The 25,166-nt window shown below is 38.2% G+C and overlaps 2 protein-coding genes and 1 long non-coding RNA gene across 14 annotated transcripts; 1 reads left to right on the top strand and 2 right to left on the bottom strand.

The window, feature by feature from the left end:
* LOC114827568 (uncharacterized) lies at nucleotides 1–4,578 on the bottom strand. Of its 10 annotated transcripts, XR_011572558.1 has the most exons (13): nucleotides 4,210–4,578; nucleotides 4,063–4,107; nucleotides 3,878–3,952; nucleotides 3,720–3,783; nucleotides 3,064–3,205; nucleotides 2,901–2,979; nucleotides 2,737–2,815; nucleotides 2,566–2,642; nucleotides 1,906–1,969; nucleotides 703–1,158; nucleotides 554–620; nucleotides 361–429; nucleotides 1–260 (listed from the first exon to the last, which is right to left on the bottom strand). It is a non-coding gene; the product is annotated as an uncharacterized lncRNA (long non-coding RNA). The 10 variants fall into 10 exon arrangements; XR_011572561.1 differs by lacking the exon at nucleotides 3,878–3,952; XR_011572554.1 differs by having other exon boundaries at nucleotides 4,063–4,577.
* Nucleotides 4,579–6,799: 2,221 nt separating this feature from the next.
* LOC114819105 (serine/threonine-protein kinase SRK2E-like) lies at nucleotides 6,800–11,568 on the top strand. Of its 2 annotated transcripts, XM_029109621.2 has the most exons (9): nucleotides 6,800–7,494; nucleotides 8,717–8,791; nucleotides 8,866–8,967; nucleotides 9,047–9,100; nucleotides 9,195–9,287; nucleotides 9,574–9,666; nucleotides 10,587–10,691; nucleotides 10,769–10,867; nucleotides 11,058–11,568. In XM_029109621.2, exons 1-9 carry the CDS (start codon nucleotides 7,318–7,320, stop codon nucleotides 11,346–11,348), a joined length of 1,089 nt encoding a protein of 362 aa, XP_028965454.1. In that variant the 5' UTR covers nucleotides 6,800–7,317; the 3' UTR covers nucleotides 11,349–11,568. The 2 variants fall into 2 exon arrangements, with proteins under 2 accessions (XP_028965454.1, XP_070662873.1); XM_070806772.1 differs by lacking the exon at nucleotides 9,574–9,666.
* On the bottom strand, nucleotides 11,436–16,665 carry LOC103402283 (uncharacterized). 2 transcript variants are annotated; one of them, XR_001785883.3, is made up of 8 exons: nucleotides 16,076–16,599; nucleotides 15,242–15,315; nucleotides 14,958–15,143; nucleotides 14,763–14,852; nucleotides 14,606–14,677; nucleotides 13,404–13,520; nucleotides 11,612–12,528; nucleotides 11,436–11,534 (listed from the first exon to the last, which is right to left on the bottom strand). XR_001785883.3 is itself a non-coding variant. In XM_008341021.4 (7 exons), exons 1-7 carry the CDS (start codon nucleotides 16,284–16,286, stop codon nucleotides 11,725–11,727), a joined length of 1,554 nt encoding a protein of 517 aa, XP_008339243.1. In that variant the 5' UTR covers nucleotides 16,287–16,665; the 3' UTR covers nucleotides 11,536–11,724. The 2 variants fall into 2 exon arrangements, 1 of the variants encoding a protein (XP_008339243.1); XM_008341021.4 differs by lacking the exon at nucleotides 11,436–11,534 and having other exon boundaries at nucleotides 11,536–12,528; nucleotides 16,076–16,665.
* Between the last annotated feature and the right edge of the window lie 8,501 nt (nucleotides 16,666–25,166).

Genomic DNA, 25,166 nt, shown 5'->3' with positions numbered 1-25,166 from the left:
TGCACAAAATGTAACTATTAGTAATAATAACTAATGTAATCAAACATGAATAAAATGGTATCGTACAATTGTGTTCTTTTTCATACAGCTCTGAGGTTGAGTCTTATGAAATGGCTAGTTTGATACAAATTATATTTCCGGCAAAATTCCTCTAATCATATTATCTACCCACTTGACTTCATCTTGAATAGCATCATTAAGATCTCATTAAGATCCACTACATTCTCAAACAGGGACATTGCCTTGGCATTCTCTTCATCCTGAAGAGTTTAATCATGATCACAATTCCGAACTCCAAGTCAATCAATTATCTACATCAATGGACTAATAAAGAGTCCAATAACTATAAAAAGTACCCACCTTGACTTTCTTGAATATATCTTGGAATCCCAACTCTCTAAGAACTTGCTCCCGAAGTCTGCAAAGAAGCTGGATTACCCAAACAAAGCAGGAAAAAAAAAACTTAAATTCTAAGAAAACAATGCGGCAATAAATCATGACTACAACATAATAGAAAGTGAGAAATCAACTCAAATCAAAATTTCAAGCTTACAATGCAATCCGGCGGGCCACCGTGACTCTCAAGATCCTTATTCAAGTCGTCCAGTATCTCAGTGTACCTTTCAGGCAAAAACACAAACAAATTGCGAGCATTTCTGAAAACCCAATTCACTCATCGCAAAACAATCAATAAAATGTTACCTTTGAGCAAATTTCTCAGGTCTGGTCGGAGCGTCGGGAACCGATGCGTCAAACTCAGCTCGTTTCCTGCCGAAAACCAATCAAACTTATTAACGAAAAACCCAATAAATTAAGGTTTATGATGAAGGTTGGGGAAAGGATGAGGATTATTGACACGCCTCGATCCCGATATTCCCTGAATATCAGGATAAGCACATACTAGCCGACACCTGAAGGTGACGAAAGTCATTTATTGAATGCAAATGCTGAGAACAAGGAATAGATAAGGTTTATAAATGTAAAAGAATAAAGAAGATGCATTTAAGGAACATGTTCAGAGCACATATCTAATCAAAACACTAAAAGAATTAATATAAAAATTGGTTGAACAAAGGAGTGGGTCCTAAATCGAGAGGATTCGAAGATGCCGATGCTGAAATGCCTGGATGCCGAGATTGTATGCCTCGATTCTATGTCCTGAAGGGAGCGCAAAACAAACATGAGTGGACCAAGTTGATATATATATAAAAACAATTATCAACATACTAACTCCCAGGTTTATATAAAGAAAAATACTAGCATATTAAGTGATGGGTTTACTGAAAACCCTAGCATGCCAAAAACATCTCAAAAGACATATCGCGGAAAACAAAATATCAATCGTCTCACAGATCGTCTCGTAAGCACGGTGTGCTGCCAGTAAGATCACTAAATAAATATAACTTTCGGCCCTGTGCCAGCACCGTGGTCTCTGCGCCCATAGCCAGAGATTACCAACTCCCGACCCAATGCCTACTCCGTGTCCCTCAGCCTGTAGCTAAGGATTATTTCTCCCAGGCTATCTGCCAACACCAGATCCTCGCCCCAGGCGGCATAGTGTCCACTAGGTACGCACAAATAGTTGCGCCTCTCCTAAATAACCACTTCATAGTATAAAGTCATCCATCGTCTATACTATAAAGAGGGGTTTCTAAAACATGTTCTAGCATCCTATCGTCATCCATCAGATAGTCTACCAGTTCATGATTTTTATAGAAAATACGATATATCAAACTATAGCTCAATATAGGCTACTAATTAATTCCTCACCAAAAACGAGACGATAAACAATATATTCCATAAACATGCTTAACATAAAATCAGTTCATAAACTCGTAAGGCATGTTATTCATTTATGCAATTAAACTATGAAATCATGTAAATTTTAGAAGGGGGTCCACTCACAGATACTCCATAGCAGCAGAATTGTGCGAAAAAGAATTAAGGAAATCCCCACTAGCAACTTCACCTAAGCACAAAAATGTACAATTTATCAAACTACCCAACTATAGAATTTCAAGAAATGGAAATGGGTCTTGGGTTTGGATTGGGATTAGGGTTTAGGTTTAGGTTAAATAGGGTTAGGACCTTTTGGGTTTTGGGTTTGGATAGTTTAGGAACAAAGGGGTGGTTTGGGCTTGAGCCCAAACCCACACAACACACACACACACACGCCAACACACACGTGCATGCACAGCACACATGCACACATGCACTCACATACGCATACACATTACATGCACACACCCACACACACACACACACGCCAACACACATGTGCATGCACATCACACATGCACACATGCACTCACATACACACACACATTACATGCACACACCCACACACATACATGACACAACATACACATACACATGTGCACCACACACACTCACACGCACTCACCATACACGTACACACCCACACAAACACACACACACACTATACACGCACACACCCAGCACAACACACACCCACGAACTCGCCGGAGTTCATCGTCGGAACCGGACATGCAATCTCACCTAGATTTTAAATCCAGTTTTACACGAAAGGATTACAAGATTTACCTAAACACATATTTGGGCACCAGGTAGTCGAGTCCATCACAAATTCGCAGGAAAGACCAGGGAATGTCACCGGTTTCCTGAGTTCGTGCACAGAAAAATTCAGGGGGTTAAATCCTTGAATTTCACCTCAACTTTTCACTAGAATCACACTCAAAGGTTCAGATGACTTACCAGAATATGGAAATAGATGAATTCGAATCAAATCCCTTTGGATTCAACGAAGCTTTGCTGGACATCTTCACTAGAAAAACTGAAAAATTATGCAGAGGTTCCCTAGAGTTAAAACCCAGAAGTTTCTCACTCAACTTCGACATATACTGGTTTCAAGACATTACCTTAGATGAGAAATTCCCTAGTTTAGGATAGGTTTGCTTTAGAACTCGTCGAAGTTCCGCCGGAGGGAACTGCCAGATGCTAAGGTTGAAGAACAGAAAATTACAGGGGTTGTAGACCTTAGATTTCAAGTTGACTCAAACATTCAGGGCTTGAGGATGATACCTGAAACATTATAGGGGGAATCTCGATCCAAAGCAGGGATTATGAGGCTCAGCTCTTCCCTAGATTCGACAAGAACTATGAAGCTTTTTGTTCAGCTCCACTCCGTCATCAAACTGGACATGCAACACCACCATTCGATTTCCTAAGCCACATATATGCTTAATTTGAGGGTTTAGAGGTACTATTTAAACGGAGGTTTAGGATGGTGGTGGTCTATGGCTTTCGGTGCAGAGAATAGAGGTGAGGGAGAAAATGAGAGAGAGAGAGAAAGTTACAAGAAAGGTGAGGGAGAGGAGAGAGGGAATTATGTGTGTGTGTGTGTGTATGTTAGAAATCAGAAAAAAAAAAAAAGGGAAAAACCAAGGACACAAAAACAAGGTGGGCCCCCTGGGCACACCTATTAAGGCCTTAAAAACAATTTTTAAATAAAAACTCAAAATTATCTTTATAATTAGGGGTGGGGTTTTACAATTATCACTTGAAGGAGGGGTGGAGTTGTAGAAGAGGTCGGTCCAAGAGAGCTTAGTGGGAGTGGGCTTTCGGGAATTGTTGGAGGGAAATCTGTAGGGGATGGTGCAGGCTTTGTAGTTGAATTCGATCGGCATCGTCAGCAGTGGAAATAAAGAGTGAATTAGAAGATTTATCAGAGAGCTTACCTCTGCAGTTGTTGCCACTGTACCTTCATGTTTCACCCATATGCAGACTTCAATCTATCCAAAACTGCAAGATCCAAACATAAACCACAATATTACAATTCTTTTCAACTTAATTACCCAAAAACAACAAACTTTAAAATACCCCAAATATATAGCACCCCGAAATTCACCATCGTCTTTGACAAACGAAACTCAGCGACATTCGGTTCCGGTGAGTTGTCATAGGTGATCGGCTAGCATAAAAATCGACCCCATCAATACTCACATCCCAAATTTCACAATTTTTATCAAAATTGATGCAAAACTAAAACCCATCAAAATCAAGGAAGAAGATGAGTTTTACCCGAGGAATCAAGCTAAACATATATCTTCTGGGTTCTTCCTTTACCTGCATAGAAAGTCAGAAATTAAAAACCCACAAACCAAAAACTTAAAATTAAAAAAAAATAAATTTCTTTCTCCAAAGGTTTTGACAAAGAAACCTCTTTACCTGCACAGAAAGTCAAAAATTAAAGACCCACAAACCAAAAACTTAAAAACAAAAAAAAATCAAATTTCTTTCTCCAGAGATTATGACAAAGAACCCTAAAGAGATCTCCGACGGGTTTCCAAGGGAGAGGTCGAAATGGAGGAGATGTTGTCCAATGGATGGGGATGAGGAAGGAAGGAAGAACAACGCATCGTTTCTATTTTTCCAGAAAAAATATCTACATAAATTTTGACTAGTTTGTCGTTCTTAGCAAGAAAGTGAAAGAGAGAGAGAGACAGAGAACTCCAGATCGGAGAGCCAGAAAACATGAGGATTGAGAGGAAGAAAAGCGTTTGTGAGACACGAATCGAAAATGATGGAAGGCTCCAGAAGACCAACGTGTCGACATCTAATGGAAAGAGAGAACAGAAGCACCCAAAGAAATCGAAACCGGAGAGGATAAATGTGTGGCTAGGAGGGCAAGGAAGTCATTTTACTGTAGAAAAGATGGCAAAAAAATGGCTTAACAAACAAATTGAGGGGCATTTTGGTATGCACGATGGCCTAGAACAGTAACCAGATGTTTGAGTTTTAGTATATATAGAATATCCCCATGTGGACAATCTGGTACCTAGGAGACTGGATGTAGGTTTGTTGTCCCAAAATTTTTGTCCCATTCCATGTCTCCTACTATCTATTTGACACATGTCTTACAGTTTAAGAATTAACAGTGTCAAGTTATCATTTTGTGTTACAATAAAAAAATTATACAATGGATGAGAGAACATGACACTACCAAGTCCCAAGTCCCTACCAACACGAACCCAGCCCTAACAACCACCTCACCTCACCGGCAGCCATTACCGTTGCTCGACAGCAGGTCTGACGTTGAACATCATATGCCTACCTTTGTCTTCAAACTAACAAACCATATCCAGGTTAACATACATCATCGAATCAAATTTACTAAAGAATGGAATTGATCGACAATTCAGAGGGGAGTACCCACCGATGAGGAGGGGAATACCACTGGCGTTGGGGCGACAACAAGGATAATGGCAGAGATCTGAAACGATGCAAAGTGACAACTAAAAACCCCAATATGGCTTCGCCGACGAGAGAGATAGGAGACAAAAGAAAGATTTGCAACCGATAAGCAATTGCAGCTAACATGAATGGTAGAGGAGGTTGGGGTTGGTGGCTGCAAGGTTAGGGTTGTTAGGGAGGTTGCTGTTAATTTTTTGTAAGTGTTTAATTTTTAGTTTTTAATTTTAATTAATTTTACGATAATTTAATGGGAGTTTTAACAAAACACTTCCGGTATTATTCACTTTTAACGAAACCACATTTATACCTTTTCCTGGTACTATTTACTTTACATTTACAAATGGCTTTTCGTTAAAAGGAAATGTTTTTTGGACTTTTCGTTAGTTTTCATTAATTTTTAATAGAGTTGAATTTAGAATTAAATTGAATAACACGTATTAAAATACTAGAAATAAGACACAAAAGTGACGAAGAGAATTAAGGGAGAAACTTCGCTCCCTCTGTGAGAGTTTTTCTCTCCAACCCCGTGAAAGCCTTTTCAACCTGTGTGCTGAGCCTTTTTCAGACTTCCATCTCCTCCGCCACGAGCCCTTGCCATGCCCTAGGTCGGTGGCTCTCTGGTTTAGTTCTCCTTGCAATCTTTATGTGCTTTAATTTTCACCATCTTTCCCATCCTCCACCTCCTAGGCTTTCCTCAAACCCATTTGATTTTGGATTTGTAGCTATTTTGTCGCGATTTTTTCGAAATATGCATAGAGCTCTGGTGCAGGTGATCTAACCACCACATCTCATGGATCAAAATATGCGTTTTGCTCCGGCTCGGGTGTTTACACCACCACCTTCTATGGATTTGTCTTAGATGACTTTGTTGCCTTCGGTGACTCTGTTGCTGATGAGTTCTCTCACCAGCTTCCTGTGTTTCGCTACAAATATGTCATCTATGGTGCTTTGTGAAGGTTTTTGGTCGTCTGTCCATCATTTTTGTGGAATTGTTTGGTTGGATTTATGGCGTCTGTTGGACGGACGTTTTGCGGCAATGCATCGGCGGCGGTTGTAAGGAAAATAGGGGTTTTTGTTTCTGGGCTAAAACTTTTGGTTTGGGCTTTGTGTTGGGGGTCCATTTTTTCTTTTGGGCTTTTCTTGTAATTGGACCTCAATTGTTGTAAATGTTGTAAATTTTAGTGTGGTTCGGTAATAAATCTTCCACTTTTACAAAAAAAAAAAAAAAAACCCTCTACCCTAGGAGACTAGGAGGATTTTTTTTAGTACATCGATATTTTTACACTAAGGGAAGGGGGAGTTCGGTAAAGCCACACAATCGGCAACCTAATTTGGTATCAAATTCGCCATCCACGAGATTCGAATCTAAGACCTCTCATTTCCAAATAAAGATAAATAGTACCAGATCGTAATACTGAATGACAGGAGAGAAGGAGGATGTTAGGTATAAAACAAGTAATTTCACCCATCACTAAGTTCACTGAATTTAAGACAGTATATAGATATGATCTGTCTCCTTATGGAGTCTTGGACTCTGGAGTGGAATGGATAAAATCAAAAGTAAAAAATCACAAATTAGAAAATACTTTTCCGAAAAGAGGAATCGGATAAATACCACCAAATACAAAAACAATCTCTCTCTCACACACAACATAAAGAGAGCTGGAAGAAATACACACAGTGACTCAGAGAGAGGAGAGCGAGAAGGGTAGATAGTTGGATTCACGAGCTGTATCCTAACGCCTCTGCAACACCAATCAGTGTGCTAAAACATCCAGAAATTTGTTAGACATAAATCAGAGAAACCCCCATTTCTGAGTTGGGTGGGAGCTTCACGGGGACGAACACATCTCAGTCTTTTTCTCCACCCACCAACTTTTCCCATCAATCCAGTGGTCCAGGCACTGCCACCTGACCTCAACCACCGCCCCTTTGGTTGGTTTGATCACTGCTTTGCCCTTCCCATCTCTCTCTCTAACATTAGAGAGAGAAACAGAGCAAGGGAGGGACTTAATTGGGTTTTTGTTTTTTGGGTTTTTCAGAGGGTGTTGGTGTATATAGAGGGAGGGAGAAAGGAAAGATATGAATCGGTCTGTGCTCACAGTTGGGCCAGCCATGGACATGCCGATCATGCACGATAGCGATCGGTACGAGCTGGTTCGGGATATTGGGTCGGGAAATTTCGGGGTTGCACGGCTTATGAGGGACAAGCAGACTGGTGAGCTTGTTGCTGTGAAATACATAGAGAGAGGTGAGAAGGTTAGTCTTTCAATTTTTCTCTTCTTCTTTTTATAATATATATATGTGTGTGTGTGTGTGTGTGTGTGTGTGTGTGTGTGTATGAGAGTGTGTTTTCTGCGTGTTGCGTGAAGGGATGCGTTGGCGTCTTCCAAATTCAGAATTCTCTGTATTTTACGAGTTGATTGCTTTCTTGGGCATTTTTTTTTTATAAATTAGTTGGTTTATAGGTGAAGGTTGATGTGTTTTTTAGTTTATGCTTGATTGTTTGGTTTGGTTTCCTCTTCTGATTGTTTTTGGATTTTATGTGCATTTCGAATGGGAGTTTGTCGAAGTTGATTATCTATTCTTTTCGTACCTGAAGTGTTTTTAAACTAGTTGTTTTTAGTTGGATTTAAATTCAAGTGCTAAGGACTGTGTTTGGTGAAAAGCTGAACTTGACAACTTAATGGAGGATGGAAGAAAAAAATCACGCGCCGTCTGTTAAATTATTGAATAAACCAAGGAAAAGGAATAAGCAGTGAATTTTAAACTGCGAATTTTACCTTTTTGTTATGGAGATTGTCTGCTGAGTGGGAGGACTTAGCTTTCGGGGACATGATAAATTGAAATTTTTACATACATTTGTTTACTCTATTTTCCCAGATTGTTGGTTTGTAATCTGTCTTTGGAATGAATTGAACTCCCAAGTGTGGTGTGATTAGATAACATGACAATTGGTAGATGTTTAAAGAATCCAGAAAATCAGCATTGTTTTATATTCTCTAACCTTGTATATATAATAAAGCCACTCCACTCGAAAGAAATTTGTGAAGAATTAATGACTAATTTTGAGTTCCAACTCTTTCTACCGACTTAACGAGGTTTACCGTAAAATTTGATCGTGTTGTCTTTGATGCCATATGAGGACTGCAGACTAATGGTTCTCATTAGTGAATCAAAAGCAGAAAGACTTTGGCTTGATGGGTTTTAACAATCGTATGCTTGCATTTTTTTTCTAAACCGCTTAATAACAATTTTATTTTATGTTCTTCTTATCCATAGTGTGAATGAATCTTGAATTTGATCTTAAAAATAGTGATATAGCAGCAAACATTACCTGATTGAGATCTTTTCATTTATGCAAAGATAAGATTTTACTTTCATGTTATGGTTTGTATTGGCCGTTGTAGGGCTTGGTAATTCCAATTAATATTCTCCTTCTACTGTTGATTTACCCTACTTCTATACTTTTGTCTAACAGATAGATGAAAATGTACAAAGAGAAATTATAAACCACAGGTCGTTGAGGCATCCGAACATTGTCCGGTTCAAAGAGGTCTGTTAAATATTAACATCTAAACACACATTAATTTCACCATGGAACTCAGTTTCGTTACTATGTGATTTTAGGTAATATTAACACCGACTCATCTAGCTATTGTGATGGAATATGCATCTGGGGGAGAGCTCTTTGAGCGGATATGCAACGCTGGGCGTTTCAGTGAGGATGAGGTTCTAAATTCTAATCTGCCACATTGATTTTGTTTATAGTAACGAGTGCTACCTATTTCTAATAGACTTGTGTTTGCAGGCGCGTTTCTTCTTCCAGCAACTTATATCAGGAGTCAGTTACTGTCATGCAATGGTATGTGAATACATTGTTTATCTTTATTTTATTCTTTTATACCTACTACTAGATTTCTGAGTGCTTTTTTTTTTTTTTGTATTTCTTTATGAAGCAAGTGTGCCACCGGGACTTGAAGTTGGAGAACACATTGTTAGATGGAAGTCCAGCTCCTCGTTTAAAAATATGTGACTTTGGCTACTCAAAGGTACTACACCCTCTCTCTCTCTCTCTCTCTCTCTCTCTTTACATGCACAGAGGCCTTCATTTTGCAGGAGTCCGGCGCTAAATTATGAAAGATCTCTAAACTCAAAACAGAAATGTGTTTGGAAAATGCATGTTCTACGTTTTTCTTTAACTGGTAGATATTGCACAGCAATTTGTCTGCCTCTTTACTCTTGTGATAATGGTTAAGCGTCAGCCATCTTTCATTGCCAGTTTTACTGTCTATATTTATCATATCCATCTAATTACGCTTGGTCTCTTTTCTCGAGTCCTCTGTGCTGCATTCACAACCAAAATCGACCGTTGGCACCCCTGCATATATTGCACCTGAGGTGTTACTCAAGAAAGAATATGATGGAAAGGTAATAGTACTTTTCATCTACATCGATCAATCTATTTAAGGTCAGGTAGGATAATTTGTTGGTTAATTGGTTATATGTGTTCCACTTTGATTTAATTCGTTTCACTGTTTTTCTTATTCGTATCTGCATATAATAAACTAAGCTTAAGACAGTCTGGAATATAACTTAACTTTTAATTGTTTTGTCTAACCGTATATACTCCCATTCTATAGTTTGAGCATATAAAGCTGTGTCATTTCTCTCTCGAAACTCTTGAGTACTCCAACCACACCCGTAATCAGTTCCCAGTCTGGTAGTACCCCATGCAGCTCAAAACAAGTCCACCATTTCATACACGGAGTCAGATATGAGTTCATCTGGCAGAAGTCTAATACACCCTGATCCACGGATGAGCCAGAAAAGATTGTATTGAATCCACAATTATAATCTTTGGGTATCTGAAATTTACATCTAGATATTTGCCAACCTTTTTTGTTTGTTTAATCCTTGTTTTCGGTGCGATGGCAAGTGCCTTCGCCCATGAGCAGTAGGTCTCGGGTTCGAGACTTGGGAGCAGCCTCTCCATAAATGGGGGTAAGGCTAGCCGACATTCACCTCTCCCAGACCCTGCGTAAAGCGGGAGCCTTGTGCACTGGGTACGACCTTTAATCCTTGTTTTCGGTACCTTGCAAACTGGACTCTCGAAGGGTTCTTGGAGTTGCTACCTGAAGCAAATGCAATTTCAGGGAAGCGAAAAATAAAACAGTTTCATGCTGGCAAATTGATTACTCACCAGTCACCACTCCCAAGAAGTTTCAGCGTTGGAATTCGATCCTGCATAACTGATTCTATATTGTGCAATGATATTTTGTTAGTGGCATAAATACTGTACATTGCTGCACAATCACGCTAACAGTCTCCGTTTTGATCTACGTTTCCAGATTGCAGATGTATGGTCTTGTGGGGTGACCTTATACGTCATGTTGGTGGGTGCATACCCATTTGAAGATCCTGGGGAGCCTAAAAACTTCCGCAAGACAATACATGTAACTTTTTGAACCGTATTTTCTACTGAAACTTGGTAGCTATGATATTTAAGTCTAAGGTTTTTCCTCTTGTGCAGCGGATAACAAATGTCCAGTACTCTATTCCTGACTATGTTCATATATCTCCAGAGTGCCGCCATCTAATATCAAGGATTTTCGTAGCTGAGCCCGAGAAGGTGCGTGACATCCTTCATATTATACTTTAATCCATAAATGCATTGCCGGATAAGCGGCATTTGTGCATAATACTATATTTCTTTAAGCTTCACTGGTTGTGCTTTCATTAGCTTGCTTCCCCATATCTGATTAGGGGTTAAAGAACAATGTTCTGTTTGAATTTTTATTGATTATTTTTGTGTGCAACAGAGGATAACCATCCCTGAGATTAGGAACCACGAATGGTTTCTAAAGAACCTTCCGGCAGATCTAATGGTTGAAAACACCATGAACAACCAGTTTGAAGAGCCGGATCAACCCATGCAAAGCCTTGATGAGATTATGCAGATAATTGCCGAGGCTACAATACCTGCGGCCGGGGCCAACGGTCTCAACCAGTATCTTGCTGGCAGCCTGGACATAGATAACATGGAGGAGGACCTCGAGTCTGATCCCGACATTGACATCGACAGCAGCGGAGAGATAGTCTATGCAATTTAATTGGTACAACGTCTTGCAGCAACGGAGGGCTCGCCCTCCGCCCGTGTTTCTGTCTCTCCCTTTTAGTGGCATGCTTCACTTCATCTGTTGTATTGTTTTGTTTTTAACAAACAACAAAAAAATTTACTTTCATAGCTCAGACAGTGCCACTCCGGTACAAATATTTCATGGACTGGACCTCCGGAACTGAGAATATTACGAAATTAGATTCAACGTAAAACTTCACATACGAACATAATAAACGGCTGTCAAGATATTCCTACCTTTTAAGACCAGAAATATAATGTTCTGCAGCCACACAGATGGCATGTGAGAGCAATTATCAAAAATCATTCCAAGTTAGAAAAAGTGACGACATCCTTAACCAGCTATAGTATCAGCTTTCAGAACCAACGGTCTCTGTTGCTGGGGCCAACGCATCTCCATCTGATTTCTTGTCACCGCTTCTTTCAGCTCCATAACCTGATGGCTCTTCGTAACCTGATGGCTCTTCGTATCCATTGGTTGGAAGCTGTGAATGGTCTTGTTGCTGGTGCTGTGACTCTCCGTTGTTTGTAAGAGGATTCACTGCTGGGGCATAATGTGAAGGGTCTGGCTGATGGTGCTCACCGTGTCCATAACCTGCTTGGTAATAACCAGGATGTGGTTGGTGGCCTGTGCCGCCTGGATGAGTCCAATACCCAGCTTGAGGGTTTGCCATTGGCTGGCTGTAAGGAACCTGATAAGCAGCTGAAGGCTGGGTACTTTGGGAAGCAGTTGCATCCCCGATGGATGGCACCGCAGGTGGTCCATACCCTGAAGTTGCATATTGTTGCTGGTAATCAGATATTGGAGCTTGGCCTCCATAACTTGGTGGCTGCTGAGCGTACCCCTGATCATAACCATGGCTGGCAACAGGAGGTGTCTGATTGTAGTTGTAGCTAGGATTTTGAGGTGGTTGTCCGTAGTAATTGTATCCGCTACCGTCCTGAGGTGGTTGAGAGGTGGCTAATTGGTTTGACTGATCCCAACCTGCTACCTGTGTAGGATAGTTGCCGTAGTATGAAGCAGGAGGTGCATAACTTCCTGGTTGTGCGTACCCATAATGCGGTTGCTGTTGTTGTCCTGGTGGGGCCCAACTACCAGGGGGGAAAGACTGCTGGACATAACTATTCGTTCCAGAGGAGTTTACCATATGCTTCTGCAGAAGTGAAACCAATGTGTTGAAATAAGATAATATTTTGATTAGCATTGAGGAAGGACATCATGAGAAAGGTAATGGGAACTGAATGTTTCGAAGGCTAGACAAGCCAGTATGAGCAGAAGTTGACCAGAAACCCAGGTTCGAATTTAGGCCATGATATCTGACATTCAATTATATGTTCATGTATATAAAAGAAAAATTATAAGCAAAAATTAGTGAAAAAATAAAGTACAAAGTGATGGAAATATGATGAGTAGCCCAACCAAATATATGTATGGCTTGAGAAAAAATCATCGAATTACCAAGTGTTCCTTTTTGCCTTCCCCATTCCCTCCCAAAGGAAACTTGTGATTATTTCAATTCTATCCATCACTTTCTTTGGGATTTGAAACCAAGACGGACAATAGGAAGGAATGCCTTCAAAAAAAATGATCACCTCTCAATTACTCGAACCACAAAACAAATCAGTTCTAGGGTTCTCCCGCAATGATAACCACAATAAGTTAGTCGCCAATCTTTCACCACATCTAAACCTATTTGACAAGCTGTGCAATTATCCATCTCTTATGAAACCCTATTTTTCTTCTTTCCCATAAAACTGGCAAAAGTTGCTAGATTAAGTACAAAGATTCAAATCTCATTTCAAACATGGCAAGAGTGCATAAAATCAAGATTCATGAAGACCATACAACTCATGGAAATCTGACCTTGCTAACCCGAACAAGATTTTGTTCATCAGATTAAAAGGCCAATTGTTGGGAAAGAAAGACATGCCAGTTCTTTATAGGTTTGTGCATTTTAATTTTTATTGAACTTAGGAAAGGAAAAAGATCGAATACTGAAAGAGGTACCAACAAGCACTGATGACTCACCCCACTGATTACTTCATTGACCAATTCTTTGGCTGCCTCAATTTGCTCTGCCGTTCCATTTATATGTACTGATCTTTCAGTTGACATATCACCAGGAGGAGGATGCAATGGTACCACCTGAAACAAAATTACGTCTTAAATATAATGGAGATAAGATATAAGAATACAAGAGAGAAATAGCATTCGAGACTTGTTCCATGTGTGAGATGATAGCCATCCTGCAAAAATGCCTACGCTGTTTTTACTGAAGACCATAATCTCCAATATGATGCAGAAAGGTCCAAGTCATATGACAACTTTAGGATTAAAAATAGCAGATAAACATTTAACATAAACACAAACCTACAACTAAAAGAAGCAATGCTAAAAGCTAGACCAATCATTGAGCAAAAATAGAAAGAGGGTAAAGGTTAAAGGTTCAACCATGGTCATACATGGGCTATAATAACAGTACAATTATATATTTTTTATATTTAATTATCTCATGAAAATTAAAGATAAAACTTAGGAAATAAGGTACTCTGTAAGTCTAAAAATTAAGGGTTTTGAAAAGAATATGTATTCGGAGTAAATGAACTCAACTATTTTGTATTTCTTTTCGAGTATAAAATATCACTATGTAAACATACAATCCACATTTTTGTATTGCATACTTCATGTCATTGGGTTTAGCCATTTTTCTATAGAGCTTATCTGTGTGGGCGCACGGATAAAAAACGAACATATTTACATATTTCTTATTATGGTTTTCGTGCTTTTCTTTAATGGACCTTGTCCCCGAATAATAAGAGGTTCAGTTTATTTAAAACAACATATGATCATTTCCAGGATTGTTTCGAATAGAAAAATTATACAAGAGAAATGAGTACTGGAATCTAGTAAATCTATTCACACCCAAAAAACCAGCAATTTTGGGCCCCATACCAAATTTTTAGAATTGGGGCCAAAAAGCCTCAATTTTCGAAAACATCAAATTGACCTTAACACAGTAAAGAATGCAAATAAGAACCAAGTTTCATAATTGCATTTACTATTTTGAGAATGTTGTTATAAATTCAATTTGAAAATAAAATGTGACCAATGCCAATGGATTTGTAAGATAGTATAAGTGGAAGTCCATATTAATATCACTTCCAATGACTTCTCCCCCTCCCCAACAACCCCTCTTTCCCTCTCTCCTCCTTTAAAGTGAAAGTGCTCACCTGAATACGAGCTCCTGACTTGCTTTGCATAGTCCTGATCATCTCACCTCCCTTGCCTATAATCAAAGCAACCTACGACAATCATGAATGCAAATATGAACATTAGTACATTACCATGTGCATCAAATATAGAAAAATAACCACTATATGATCTAACCTTATTGGTGGGTACTTTCATTATAAACTGTTCTGATCCAGGTTGCATTGAGTTGAATCCCTGATTTGTAGATGGAACCCCTGCATCTGCCTGTAAATCAAAAATATCAGAACGTCTTTTTAGAGACTGATACCTTTTGGATTTATGAAACATCAAGAACATCAATGCAAAACCAATATAAACATCAGGTTTTACCTCTGCTAGGACATCACTGATAAGTTGTTCTGCCCTACTGATCTGCTCAGGCGTACCGGTCAAGTCCACATCCCTCGTAAGAGAAGTAGGATCAGCTTCTGAATCCCGGGTTATCTGGATTTTGGCCCCTGACTGAAGTTGTAGACTTTTTATCGTTTCTCCTTGTTTTCCAATAATTACCCCAACCTAAAGGCAGAATTACCAAAAAAAAAAAAAAAAAAATAGAAAAATCATCAGTGTTATGCCATGAAATAATTCCGAGCAGCAAGAAACCAACAAAGTACCTTCCCATTTGGTATAGTTATTTTCTTGCTTGTGCTTGGAGAGCCATAAGACTGTCCTGATTGCGGAGTAAAAACTGAACCAATTTTTTAGTTAGAAAGGCGAAGACCAGAAAAGGTCTCAGGCACTTCTTTAAAAAGGGATAATTGTATAAAAATAAACACCACAATTTCTAAAAGCAACGGGAGAGGATCCGTATCATGTATATGAATTACAAGAAATAGGCAGATACCTTATTTTTAACTACTGTGTCATATGAATATAAAAATGAAAACTTTAAGCATTTCCTTCCACAGAATAGTACAACAATTAGGATACGTGCACAACGGTCCCTAAGTCAACAAGAGGGCATTGAGCACTCGTGGAAACCAAGGCCAATTATCGAGAAGAAACAATACTCCTCGAAATCTCAAGCAGTCAGGGAGCAGAGTGTAGACATCAAAATTTCATTTTCGTGTTTACACAGTGTAGTTAATTACTTAAGCTTTTGGGGTCATAACAGGGAAAACTGAAAGTAGTGCGAAGCCCGAACCCTAAGTACTCACTATCACTGAAATTCCCTAAACCTAAAGTTTTAACAACCTTGCTACTTAATACTTCGGTCTAGTGGTATTCCTTTTCACCCACATTCACACTTAATTCAATCCTAAAATCTCCAAAAATATTGAGCTAGGGATTACAATTATCTTCCTTTCAATTTTTGTAATTTTCAATTAACAATGGAAGAAAATAATAATAATAATAGATTAATTAAAATAGAATGTTAAAATAAATATAAAATAAAATAAAATCTAAAACCCTAGAAAGTAGAAAGTATAGGGTTAAAGAAGTAGTACCAGGGTAAGGAGGAGGGTTGTAGACGGGGCTGGGTTGGCGGTAGGGATGCTCCTCCTCCAGTCGAGGACGCTTTGACTCAGCGTCGCTAAAAAGTCGGGCGGCGATTTCCTGAGCTTTCTGCTTGGCCAGTAGGATGCTGACGCTGCTGTCTTCCAGCTTCCGCTTTTCGCCGGTAGCGGCTTCTCGGTATTGGTCTTGGTCTTCTTTCATGGCGGAATCGCTCTGTGACTCAGTGAGTGACTCGACCACAAATGAGAGAGAGAGAGAGAGAGAGAGAGAGAGAAGGGGGCAGCGACGAAAGGAGGAAATGAATTGGGGAAGGAATTGGTTAACGGTTCACCCCGCGATTGGGACCGTTGCCTCTCCAGGTAAAACGCACCGCTTCACAGGTCTCCAGATATGTGCAATTTCGGTATTATATTAAAATTTTAATTTAATCAATCATTCAAAGTAACCGCAACTAAAAATGATTTCTCACTCATGACGCATTTGACTTTAAGCTGAAAGCCTCAAACTCAGTTTCACTACATGAATTTATCAACCAACTCAAAGAAATACCATAAATAAAGAAGACGAGTGAGGTTTTGGTGGTTCGAATAACTAGTCCGATTTGGTTTTAAATTGCAAAATCGAGAACAAACCGGGTCCAGCCAAACCAACCTTCACCACCCTATGTACAGTTGTGGCTTTCATTTAGCGAATTATAGAGATAAGTTCGTTGTGGTCAACTGTAAAACATAAGAGCACTTAAATTAGCATAATTCTTCACTCTAGTTTTTGATATTGAAAATCGATATAAGTGGTTACTGAATTTGTTGGTCGGTTGATACACAAAATCAATGAGACTTTGCAACAACGTAAAATGTCAAGTTTGTGACCTTCACTAAAGAGATAGATATAAGGAAGCAAACACATGATGTTCGTGGTTCACCTTAAGTTTGAGGCTTTAGCAAGAACTCTTTAGTGGGTCCTTAAAGGTATGAAGTTGACCAGTGCTTGGTAGTTTCAAAATTAGTCAAGTATGGTACAAGCATGATCATTTCGTTAAAAATCTGTCAATTACGAAAATTCTATAAACTCGTGTAAACTCATCGCTTATACTTTAGCATTTATCTTAATAAATATCCACTTAAGTATATCGTTTACTCGTACTATAATACACTATAATTACTACTAAAAATTCATTCAAGAAATCATGTCCTTGTCAATAGAGTTTACAAAACGAATCCAAACGAGGAAGGAAAAAAACCTTCCTATCAAATATCAAAATGGCAATTTGAGTGATCCAGAATTTCTGCAGCCTATCTCCCTACAACATATGAACGATCGATACTTTTCTAACATTGTTATCGTAAATTACTCCTTAAGGAGCGGAATTGACGCCAGCTGCATATGTAAGGTGCAAGAGTGGTAAACTCTAACGTGAAGAATATCTCGACACCTGCACGTCTTCCTCTCCCAACCAAACAAGACAAGTAGAAAGAAAAACGAGTAAAAACTGTTACCTAACCAGACAAAATGCGCAGCAGTATCAAGCCCACCAAAGGCATCCCAAGAACCATGGCATCGTCACGCAAAGCAAGCAACAACATACTGCTCCGTGATGTGAAAATCCAATGAACTGAAAGGTGAGTATGATGCCAAATCGTTTTACTAACTAAACCAAAAACAAAAGAAAGACACGAGGAAGTAAGGAACATTTATAATTTTTATATGAACACCTACTCTGCATGGTAGGCTACTGGCTATCTGATGAACGGTGTGAAAACTTAAAAAAGAAAACCTGAAAATGTTCACAAATACCTGGTGCAGTTTTGGACGCATGAACTAGAGCTTATTTGGTTCAACTTGAGAGTTCAGACAGACCGTCACTTTCAGAATGTTGTGATGGTGCCGTTCTGAATGCCTTTCGGGGTCTTGTGTACCCGGCAATTGTTAGAGATTTCAATAATAAAGATATAAATTATTATTATTATATTATATATATATATATATATATATATATATATTGGTGCAGTGCACCAGCAATGTTTGACAGATGATGGGATTGGGTCATTGACCCAACAATCACACCCTTTGTTAATAAGCGCTGCACCTTTCTGTGTTTTGGCGAAAAGGTGTGATGTAACCGAATGCATTTTTGCATCAGACAAACATTGCTGCAATGTTCAGTTGTATCTCATGATGAGAGGATACACCCAAAACCAAAGGATATGTCTAAATGTGCAATTCTCTCTATATATATTGGTAATATTAGTATAAGAGATTCATTATTCAGAAATTAGTTATCTACATAATTTCTTTGTTCTCTTTTCTCTCAACATCACATTCATACAATTTCTTTTTAGTTATTTCTAAGGGAATATAATTCGGTTTTGCTAATCGAATATTCCATACTTTGTTGTATCCTGAAAGTGATTTGCCAATAACTCTTTAGCAAACTCATTCGAGTGGGGGAAAATAACACTTTAAGGAAACGATTCAAGTCGTACCTCAAAGTCATTATTCGGATTATTCTCCATAATTCTACATTTACTCTAACAATCTTAAAGTTTTATTTTCATCATGGATAACAAATCTGATAACATGGCTTTGAAGATTATCAATCAAGATGTCTACAAGTTAGACAAATTTGATGGATCAAATTTCACCCGATGGAAGGACAAGATGCGTTTCATGCTTACTGTTCTAAATGTCATATATGTGTTGGACCCGAAATTGGAGTCTATTCGTGAACCAAGTGACAAAGACTCGGACAATATAGTTGCCGATCGAAAGAAGCGTGAAGAAGATGAATGGGTATGTCGAGGACACATCTTGGGCACATTATCTGATCGTTTATATGACCTGTATGCACACATTCAATCTCCAAAGGAAATTTGGGAAGCACTTGAACACAAGTACACAACGGAAAAAAGAGGTACCGATAAATTGTTAATGTTCAAATATTATGAATTCACTATGTTTGATAACAAACCCATCCTAGACCAAGTTTATGAATTATTAGTCTTGGTCTCAAAGCTTCATGAACTTAAAATAGTTATTCCAGATCCTATGATAGTTGGGGCTATTATGGCAAAATTACCCCAAACATGGAATAACTATAGAAATAAACTTCTACACATGGTGGAAGATATTAGTTTGGAGAATTTGCAAAAGGGTATTCAAATTGAAGAGGAAACTCGAAATCGTGATAAGAATTTTGCAAATCAAGATTTCTCTAAAGTTCACATTGTCGAAGGAAACAAATATAAAAAGAACTTCAAAGTCAAAATTGACAAAGGGAAGTTTAAGAAGACCAATTCCAACAACAATCAAAAGAATGCAAATGGTGTATATTACCATTGTGGAAAGAAAGACCATTACATTCGTGATTGTAGACACAGAAAAGCAAGTGAGGAATATGCCAATAAGACCAATAGCGTAAATATGGTGGATTTTTACAATTGTCGGATGAGCAATTTCTTGGGCTTCGAAGAAGTAAACATGTATAGCACATTCAACTATGGAATCTGAATTTATAGCATTAGCAGCAGCAGGTAAAGAAGCGGAATAGATTAGAAATTTGTTATTGGAAATAGAGTTGTGGCCACAACCAATGCCATCCATTTCTTTATACTGTGATAGTGAAGCTACTTTGTCTAGAGCATACAATAAGGTATACAATGGAAAGTCTAGACATATTAGCTTGAGACATGAATATGTCAAGCAATTAATAACTGATGGAGTTATTAATATTGTTTATGTTAAATCAAGTAATAACTTGGCGGATCCGTTAACGAAAGCACTTTCAAGAGCTTTGGTAGTTAGTACATCTAGTGGAATGGGACTAAAACCCTTTACTGAAAATTAGCCACCAATAATGGTAACCTGACTTTGTCTAGAACATCACTAGTTTAAAAGTTTAATGGGTAATAACAAGTTATTGTTAAGTGGTTGTGAAAGCACCGAAAATTAATATATAGCCCATTCCAGGATGATCAGTGCAAGACTGCTACGTTTAGGAGGATGAGTTTTATCTCTTAATGAGGTTATTTGTAGTTATGTCTATAGTAGCAGAGACATGGGAAGGAACCTCACCTATATGAACATAAGAAGTGGTGCCGCTTCTACCAAGAGTTGGGTTTTCTCTTGCAAATGTTTATGAAACCAGGATGAAGCACAAGGCCATAATAGTGCTTAATTAGTTCAGAAATTTCTTTAAGGAAATAAGATATAATCATGTGTGTAGTGATTCCGGTTTTAACATAAGAATAGGTGGTTTAAACTTAGGTCACCATCGCATTCGTTATAACTTTGAATCACTTACACTAATTAAAGGTTTAATTCGAAAGACACCTTTATTGTATGCATGATTATATCGGTATGCTTGTGATAATTATAAAGAGAGAATTATTGTAATATCATTTATTATATATTATTGAAATTGGGAATGATTGTTAGAGATTTCAATAATAAAGATATAAATTATTATTATTATATTATATATATATATATATATATTGGTGCAGTGCACCAGCAATGTTTGACAGATGATGGGATTGGGTCATTGACCCAACAATCACACCCTTTGTTAATAAACGCTGCACCTTTCTGTGTTTTGGCGAAAAGGTGTGATGTAACCGAATGCATTTTTGCATCAGACAAACATTGCTGCAATGTTCACTTGTATCTCATGATGAGAGGATACACCCAAAACCAAAGGATATGTCTAAAGGTGCAATTCTCTCTATATATATTGGTAATATTAGTATAAGAGATTCATTATTCAGAAATTAGTTATCTACATAATTTCTTTGTTCTCTTTTCTCTCAACATCACATTCATACAATTTCTTTTTAGTTATTTCTAAGGGAATATAATTCGGTTTTGCTAATCGAATATTCCATACTTTGTTGTATCCTGGAAGTGATTTGCCAATTAGCAAACTCATTCGAGTGGGGGCAAATAACACTTTAAGGAAACGATTCAAGTCGTACCTCAAAGTCATTATTCGGATTATTCTCCATAATTCTACATTTACTCTAACAGCAATTTGAGCAGCGTGAAGAAAATTGCCATGAGAATCAGATACCAGGGAACTTCTGCATCCTGACAACTAAAACCAGACAATAAGAACCGTTCTGATAAGACGAACTCGCAAAAGAAAATTGCAGGACCTAAGAAAACTAACAATAAAAAATGCAGATATGCAGATATTCTAAGGGAGGGGCATAGAAAATTGAGTCAGGAAAAGCATGTTGTAGTCGCCAATCATTTCTAAAGATCGCTTTGTTTCCTTGTATAAAAAATTTCTAAAGGTCGTCTAAGTTTTATTCAATCGCGTATAACCACATTCCTGAAGAAAGAAACCCACCCCAACTTTGTACTTGTTCAAATCCTTATGCCATAGGTAGGGGATTTAAGCAAATATAGCTTTACCTTAAGAAGTGGAGAAGCATCCACTGCTGCCAGTTTTAAGACTTCGGCAATGGCCATTCCAAGGAGGATTGGAATAGGAACGAAAAACAACTTCCGTTCACGAGCACACTAGGAAAATTCACTAAGACCATCTCCAACCCTTGAGCTAAAAACCAAATTTTTTAGCCCGGAAACCCTTCTAGCCTAAAATTTTAGCCTGAAATTATTAAAGAATAAACCTAGGCTAATTTTTTTCTTAAATTAACTTTAAAAAAAATTTATGTAGACTATCGTAAATTAATTTTATGAACATTTTAATCTAAAAATATTTAAATTCCAATAAATATTGAAAAATCACTAAATCTTTCCACAAAGTAATACTTCAACTTTCACCAATCTTTCAACTTTCACCAAACTTTTAACTTTCACCAATGGTTGAGCATGTATGGCGCTGAGAAGGTGAACGTTGATGATGTTGGTTTAGCATTTATGTAATAATTTTAAGTATACTATGTTCGTATTTTCTAGTAATAAATTTAAGTGTCTTCTTGTGCAAAGTATTTTGTGTAGTACGTTGGATAAATTATTGAATGGAGATTGAATTATTGAAGGCATCTACTCTACATCAAAGTGTGAAATAATAAGTACAATAATTATTGAAGGCATCTAGATTAATAGAAACAATAATTAATACACACGACAATTAATAAAGTACATGAACTTAATACAAACGACAATTAATAAACCACATAAATTTAATACAATCGAAAATTCATAAACTACATAAACTTAATAATAATATCCACCATCTTGATTTTGTGATGGTGGACTTGGGATATAACCTTCAGATGAATTATCATCTTGAAATATACTCCTTCTAGCATCCCTTTGCTTACCACGTAAGTACTTCTTCCTCTCTGGAGTGTATTTATTGAGGTCCTCCATCATCAAATTTATTTCGAACCTCTCTTGCTCCCTATCCCCTTCTTCCTTCATTTGCAAACGCATTTGGGCCTCTTCGTCGTGGCGAGCGCTATGGGTTTCGCTCAATTTTGCAATTCCAGTAGCAATGTGTCCACTTGAATGATCTTGGGACTTCCTTTTTCTCTTTGCTTCATTTTGCTTATCCTTCCCAGGGGCCTTGCAAAAGAAGGAGTTGGGGTCATTTCATCGACATCTTCATTGACACCTTCATCTTCGACATTTGTCGGTGCGGCTTCATGTTGAAATAATCTTTCCCATTGTTGGTCCGCATCGGTTCCCCACCTCAGACAATCCTTGATGACGCCCCAAGCATGTTGCAACTTAAAAACTTGATTTTTTGGTGTTACTCTTGTCTTGTAAATTTCCATTGCTTTATCACCCTATGCAAAAATTACATAAAAACAATTAGTTGCAAAATAATAGTATGTACATGACAAATAAAATATCAAGAAAAAAACTCACAACTTTTGTGGCACTCCTTCCACTAGTCATGCCAACCACGACTCTCTCCAAACTTCCTTTCCATAAGGTGCATGCTTTGTTGATAGTCTTCCACCGATCGTAAACACCACCATCATCCCTCCCGCCGCCATTGCAATTTTCTTGAAACTTTGCAATAATTTTATCCCAAAAAACCTTTTTATTTTGATTTGTGCCAACTACACCATCTTTGTTAACAGAAACTCATGCCAAGCATAAAGCAACATCTCCCTCACAAGTCCAATTACGACCTCTAATATGCTCTCTTGCCATGTTGAACAATTTGGAAATGGAAAGAAACGGTAGAAAGATAAATTGAAAGAATTGTAGGAGAAGATTGAGTTTTGTGTGGATGTTTGGACAAATACATAGGTATTTATAGATTTTTTGGGTGAATTTTGAGTTCAATAAAAAAAAATTAATTATTTTAGCCATTGGATTTAAATTTGGGCCGTTAGATCTTCTTCTTTTTTTAACCGTTAGATTTGATTATATTCGATCTCAGCTGTTGGATTCAATGTATTTTAAAATAACATATTTTTTTAAAATAAAATTTGAATCTGGACCGTTGGTTGATCCAACGGTCCTTAAATACTGGTCGTTCGATGCGGAAAAGAGTCGTTGGGCTCGGGGAAGTGGCCGACAAGGGCCCTGAAAGTGGGCCCTCCGCTGTCGGGAGCTGAATGGAGGTGGGCCGCGTAGGGTGCGTCTGCGAATGGGTGGACCGAGACTAGCCCAAAGTTTGGCGAGTCCACACGTTTGGGGGGGGGAATAAATGGGTAATTTGGCATTTAGCCCCGGGTTGGAGGAAGTTTAAAGGCATTTAGCCCCGGGTTGGAGGAGGTTTAAAGGAGGAAACCACAAATAAGGGTACACATAAATATTTGACAACTGCGAGTATAAGGTCAATGATCAGTTGAGTACAGTTTTGTGCCGCTCTTTTCCAAGGGAAGCTCCTGACAGGCTACGGAGAACTTTCCCACACTTGTCTCGCTTTTTCAATCAGCTGATCAAATTTCATCTTCCCCGAGTCATCCGACTGTCATGTAGTCATATTTATCGCACACGAGATAGTGTGCCGAGAATTTGGACGCAGCCCATAAGCCTTAAAACTCTCACCTAAGGCATGTACTTCATTACACCGCACCAAACCTGTCTACAACAAAAAGAAACTTGTTAACCAAAAGAGCTACTCAACCCAATCCAACTAAACTCCATCTAACAAAATCTATATACCAAACTAGTTTCGACATTCATTAAGGAAAGATAATGACTAAACAATGTATTTCCATATTCAGTAATCCCTAAATTTTAATACATTACATGCTCGGAGGTTTCTAAATTCATTCCATTAGCAAGCACAAAACATGCTCTTTTAGATCATAACATGCTTGTGCTGACAAACTGGAACATTTTTTATACAAGCGATATTAAGGGAGGAAGGACTCAAGCTCAGGACCTCATGTGCTAGAGCAAATGCTTCGGGTATTTTATAAATGTGATACTAGGGAAGCAGGGAATCAAGCTCAAGACCTCATGTGCAGGTTTGTCCATACAAGCAATATTAGGTCGCTTGCACCTCGTGTGCAAAGTTGAATGCTCTTAACCAATAGTTGAGTTCGTTTATACAATTCTTTACCCCCATTGACCAAACATATCCACACAAACTAAGGGGAGGGAAAAAAAAGGTTCATACAAATTCTGGAAACCCATTTCCTAAAATTTAAAATCAAGAATATTTCATTTTTGAAAAAGGACAGAAAGGGTGAGGCCTGAACGCCATTTTAGTAGAGGAATGGAGGTGGGAGGAAGCAGCAGATAACAAGGGAGAAGGATAAAGGGCCACCATTGCTGCTTCCAATGGTCAAGCACTTTCCAGTAGAATTAATACATAAATAAAATAGGGTAAAGTACAAAAAACTACCTCAACTATTGGTGTCACAACACTTTCATACCGCATCTTTTTTAAATGATAATGTCATACCTCATCTTACAAAGTTGTGTCAATATCATACCTCCATCAGTTTTTCTGTTAAGTGCTGACGTGGCTAGATAGGGAGCCACTCACTAATCCAACTGGATTAAAATATAATATTTTAATAATTAAAAATTAAAAAATTAATTTTTTTTATTAAATCTCTCTCTCTTTCTCCCCCATCTCTCTCGCCTCTCTCTCTTCTCTGCATCCCCAAAACCCCTTCCCACCCGACCCCGACCCCTTCCCAC

The sequence above is a fragment of the Malus domestica genome, chromosome 10 (genome assembly GCF_042453785.1).
Source record: "Malus domestica chromosome 10, GDT2T_hap1".
NCBI classification, from domain to species: domain Eukaryota; kingdom Viridiplantae; phylum Streptophyta; class Magnoliopsida; order Rosales; family Rosaceae; genus Malus; species Malus domestica.
The sequence above is the reverse complement of the archived record's forward strand: the minus strand, read 5'-3'. Positions and strand labels throughout refer to the sequence as shown.

Excerpts from the sequence above, each read along its gene's own strand:
- LOC103402283 (XM_008341021.4), bottom strand. The coding sequence starts at position 16,286 with ATGAAAGAAGACCAAGACCAATACCGAGAAGCCGCTACCGGCGAAAAG. Across the intron at positions 15,316-16,075 it reads CAACCCTCCTCCTTACCCTG|TTTTTACTCCGCAATCAGGA; the intron begins GTACTACTTCTT and ends AAATTGGTTCAG. Across the intron at positions 13,521-14,605 it reads AGTCAGGAGCTCGTATTCAG|GTGGTACCATTGCATCCTCC; the intron begins GTGAGCACTTTC and ends ATTTTGTTTCAG.
- LOC114819105 (XM_029109621.2), top strand. The coding sequence starts at position 7,318 with ATGAATCGGTCTGTGCTCACAGTTGGGCCAGCCATGGACATGCCGATC. Across the intron at positions 7,495-8,716 it reads ACATAGAGAGAGGTGAGAAG|ATAGATGAAAATGTACAAAG; the intron begins GTTAGTCTTTCA and ends TTTGTCTAACAG. Across the intron at positions 8,792-8,865 it reads ACATTGTCCGGTTCAAAGAG|GTAATATTAACACCGACTCA; the intron begins GTCTGTTAAATA and ends ATGTGATTTTAG.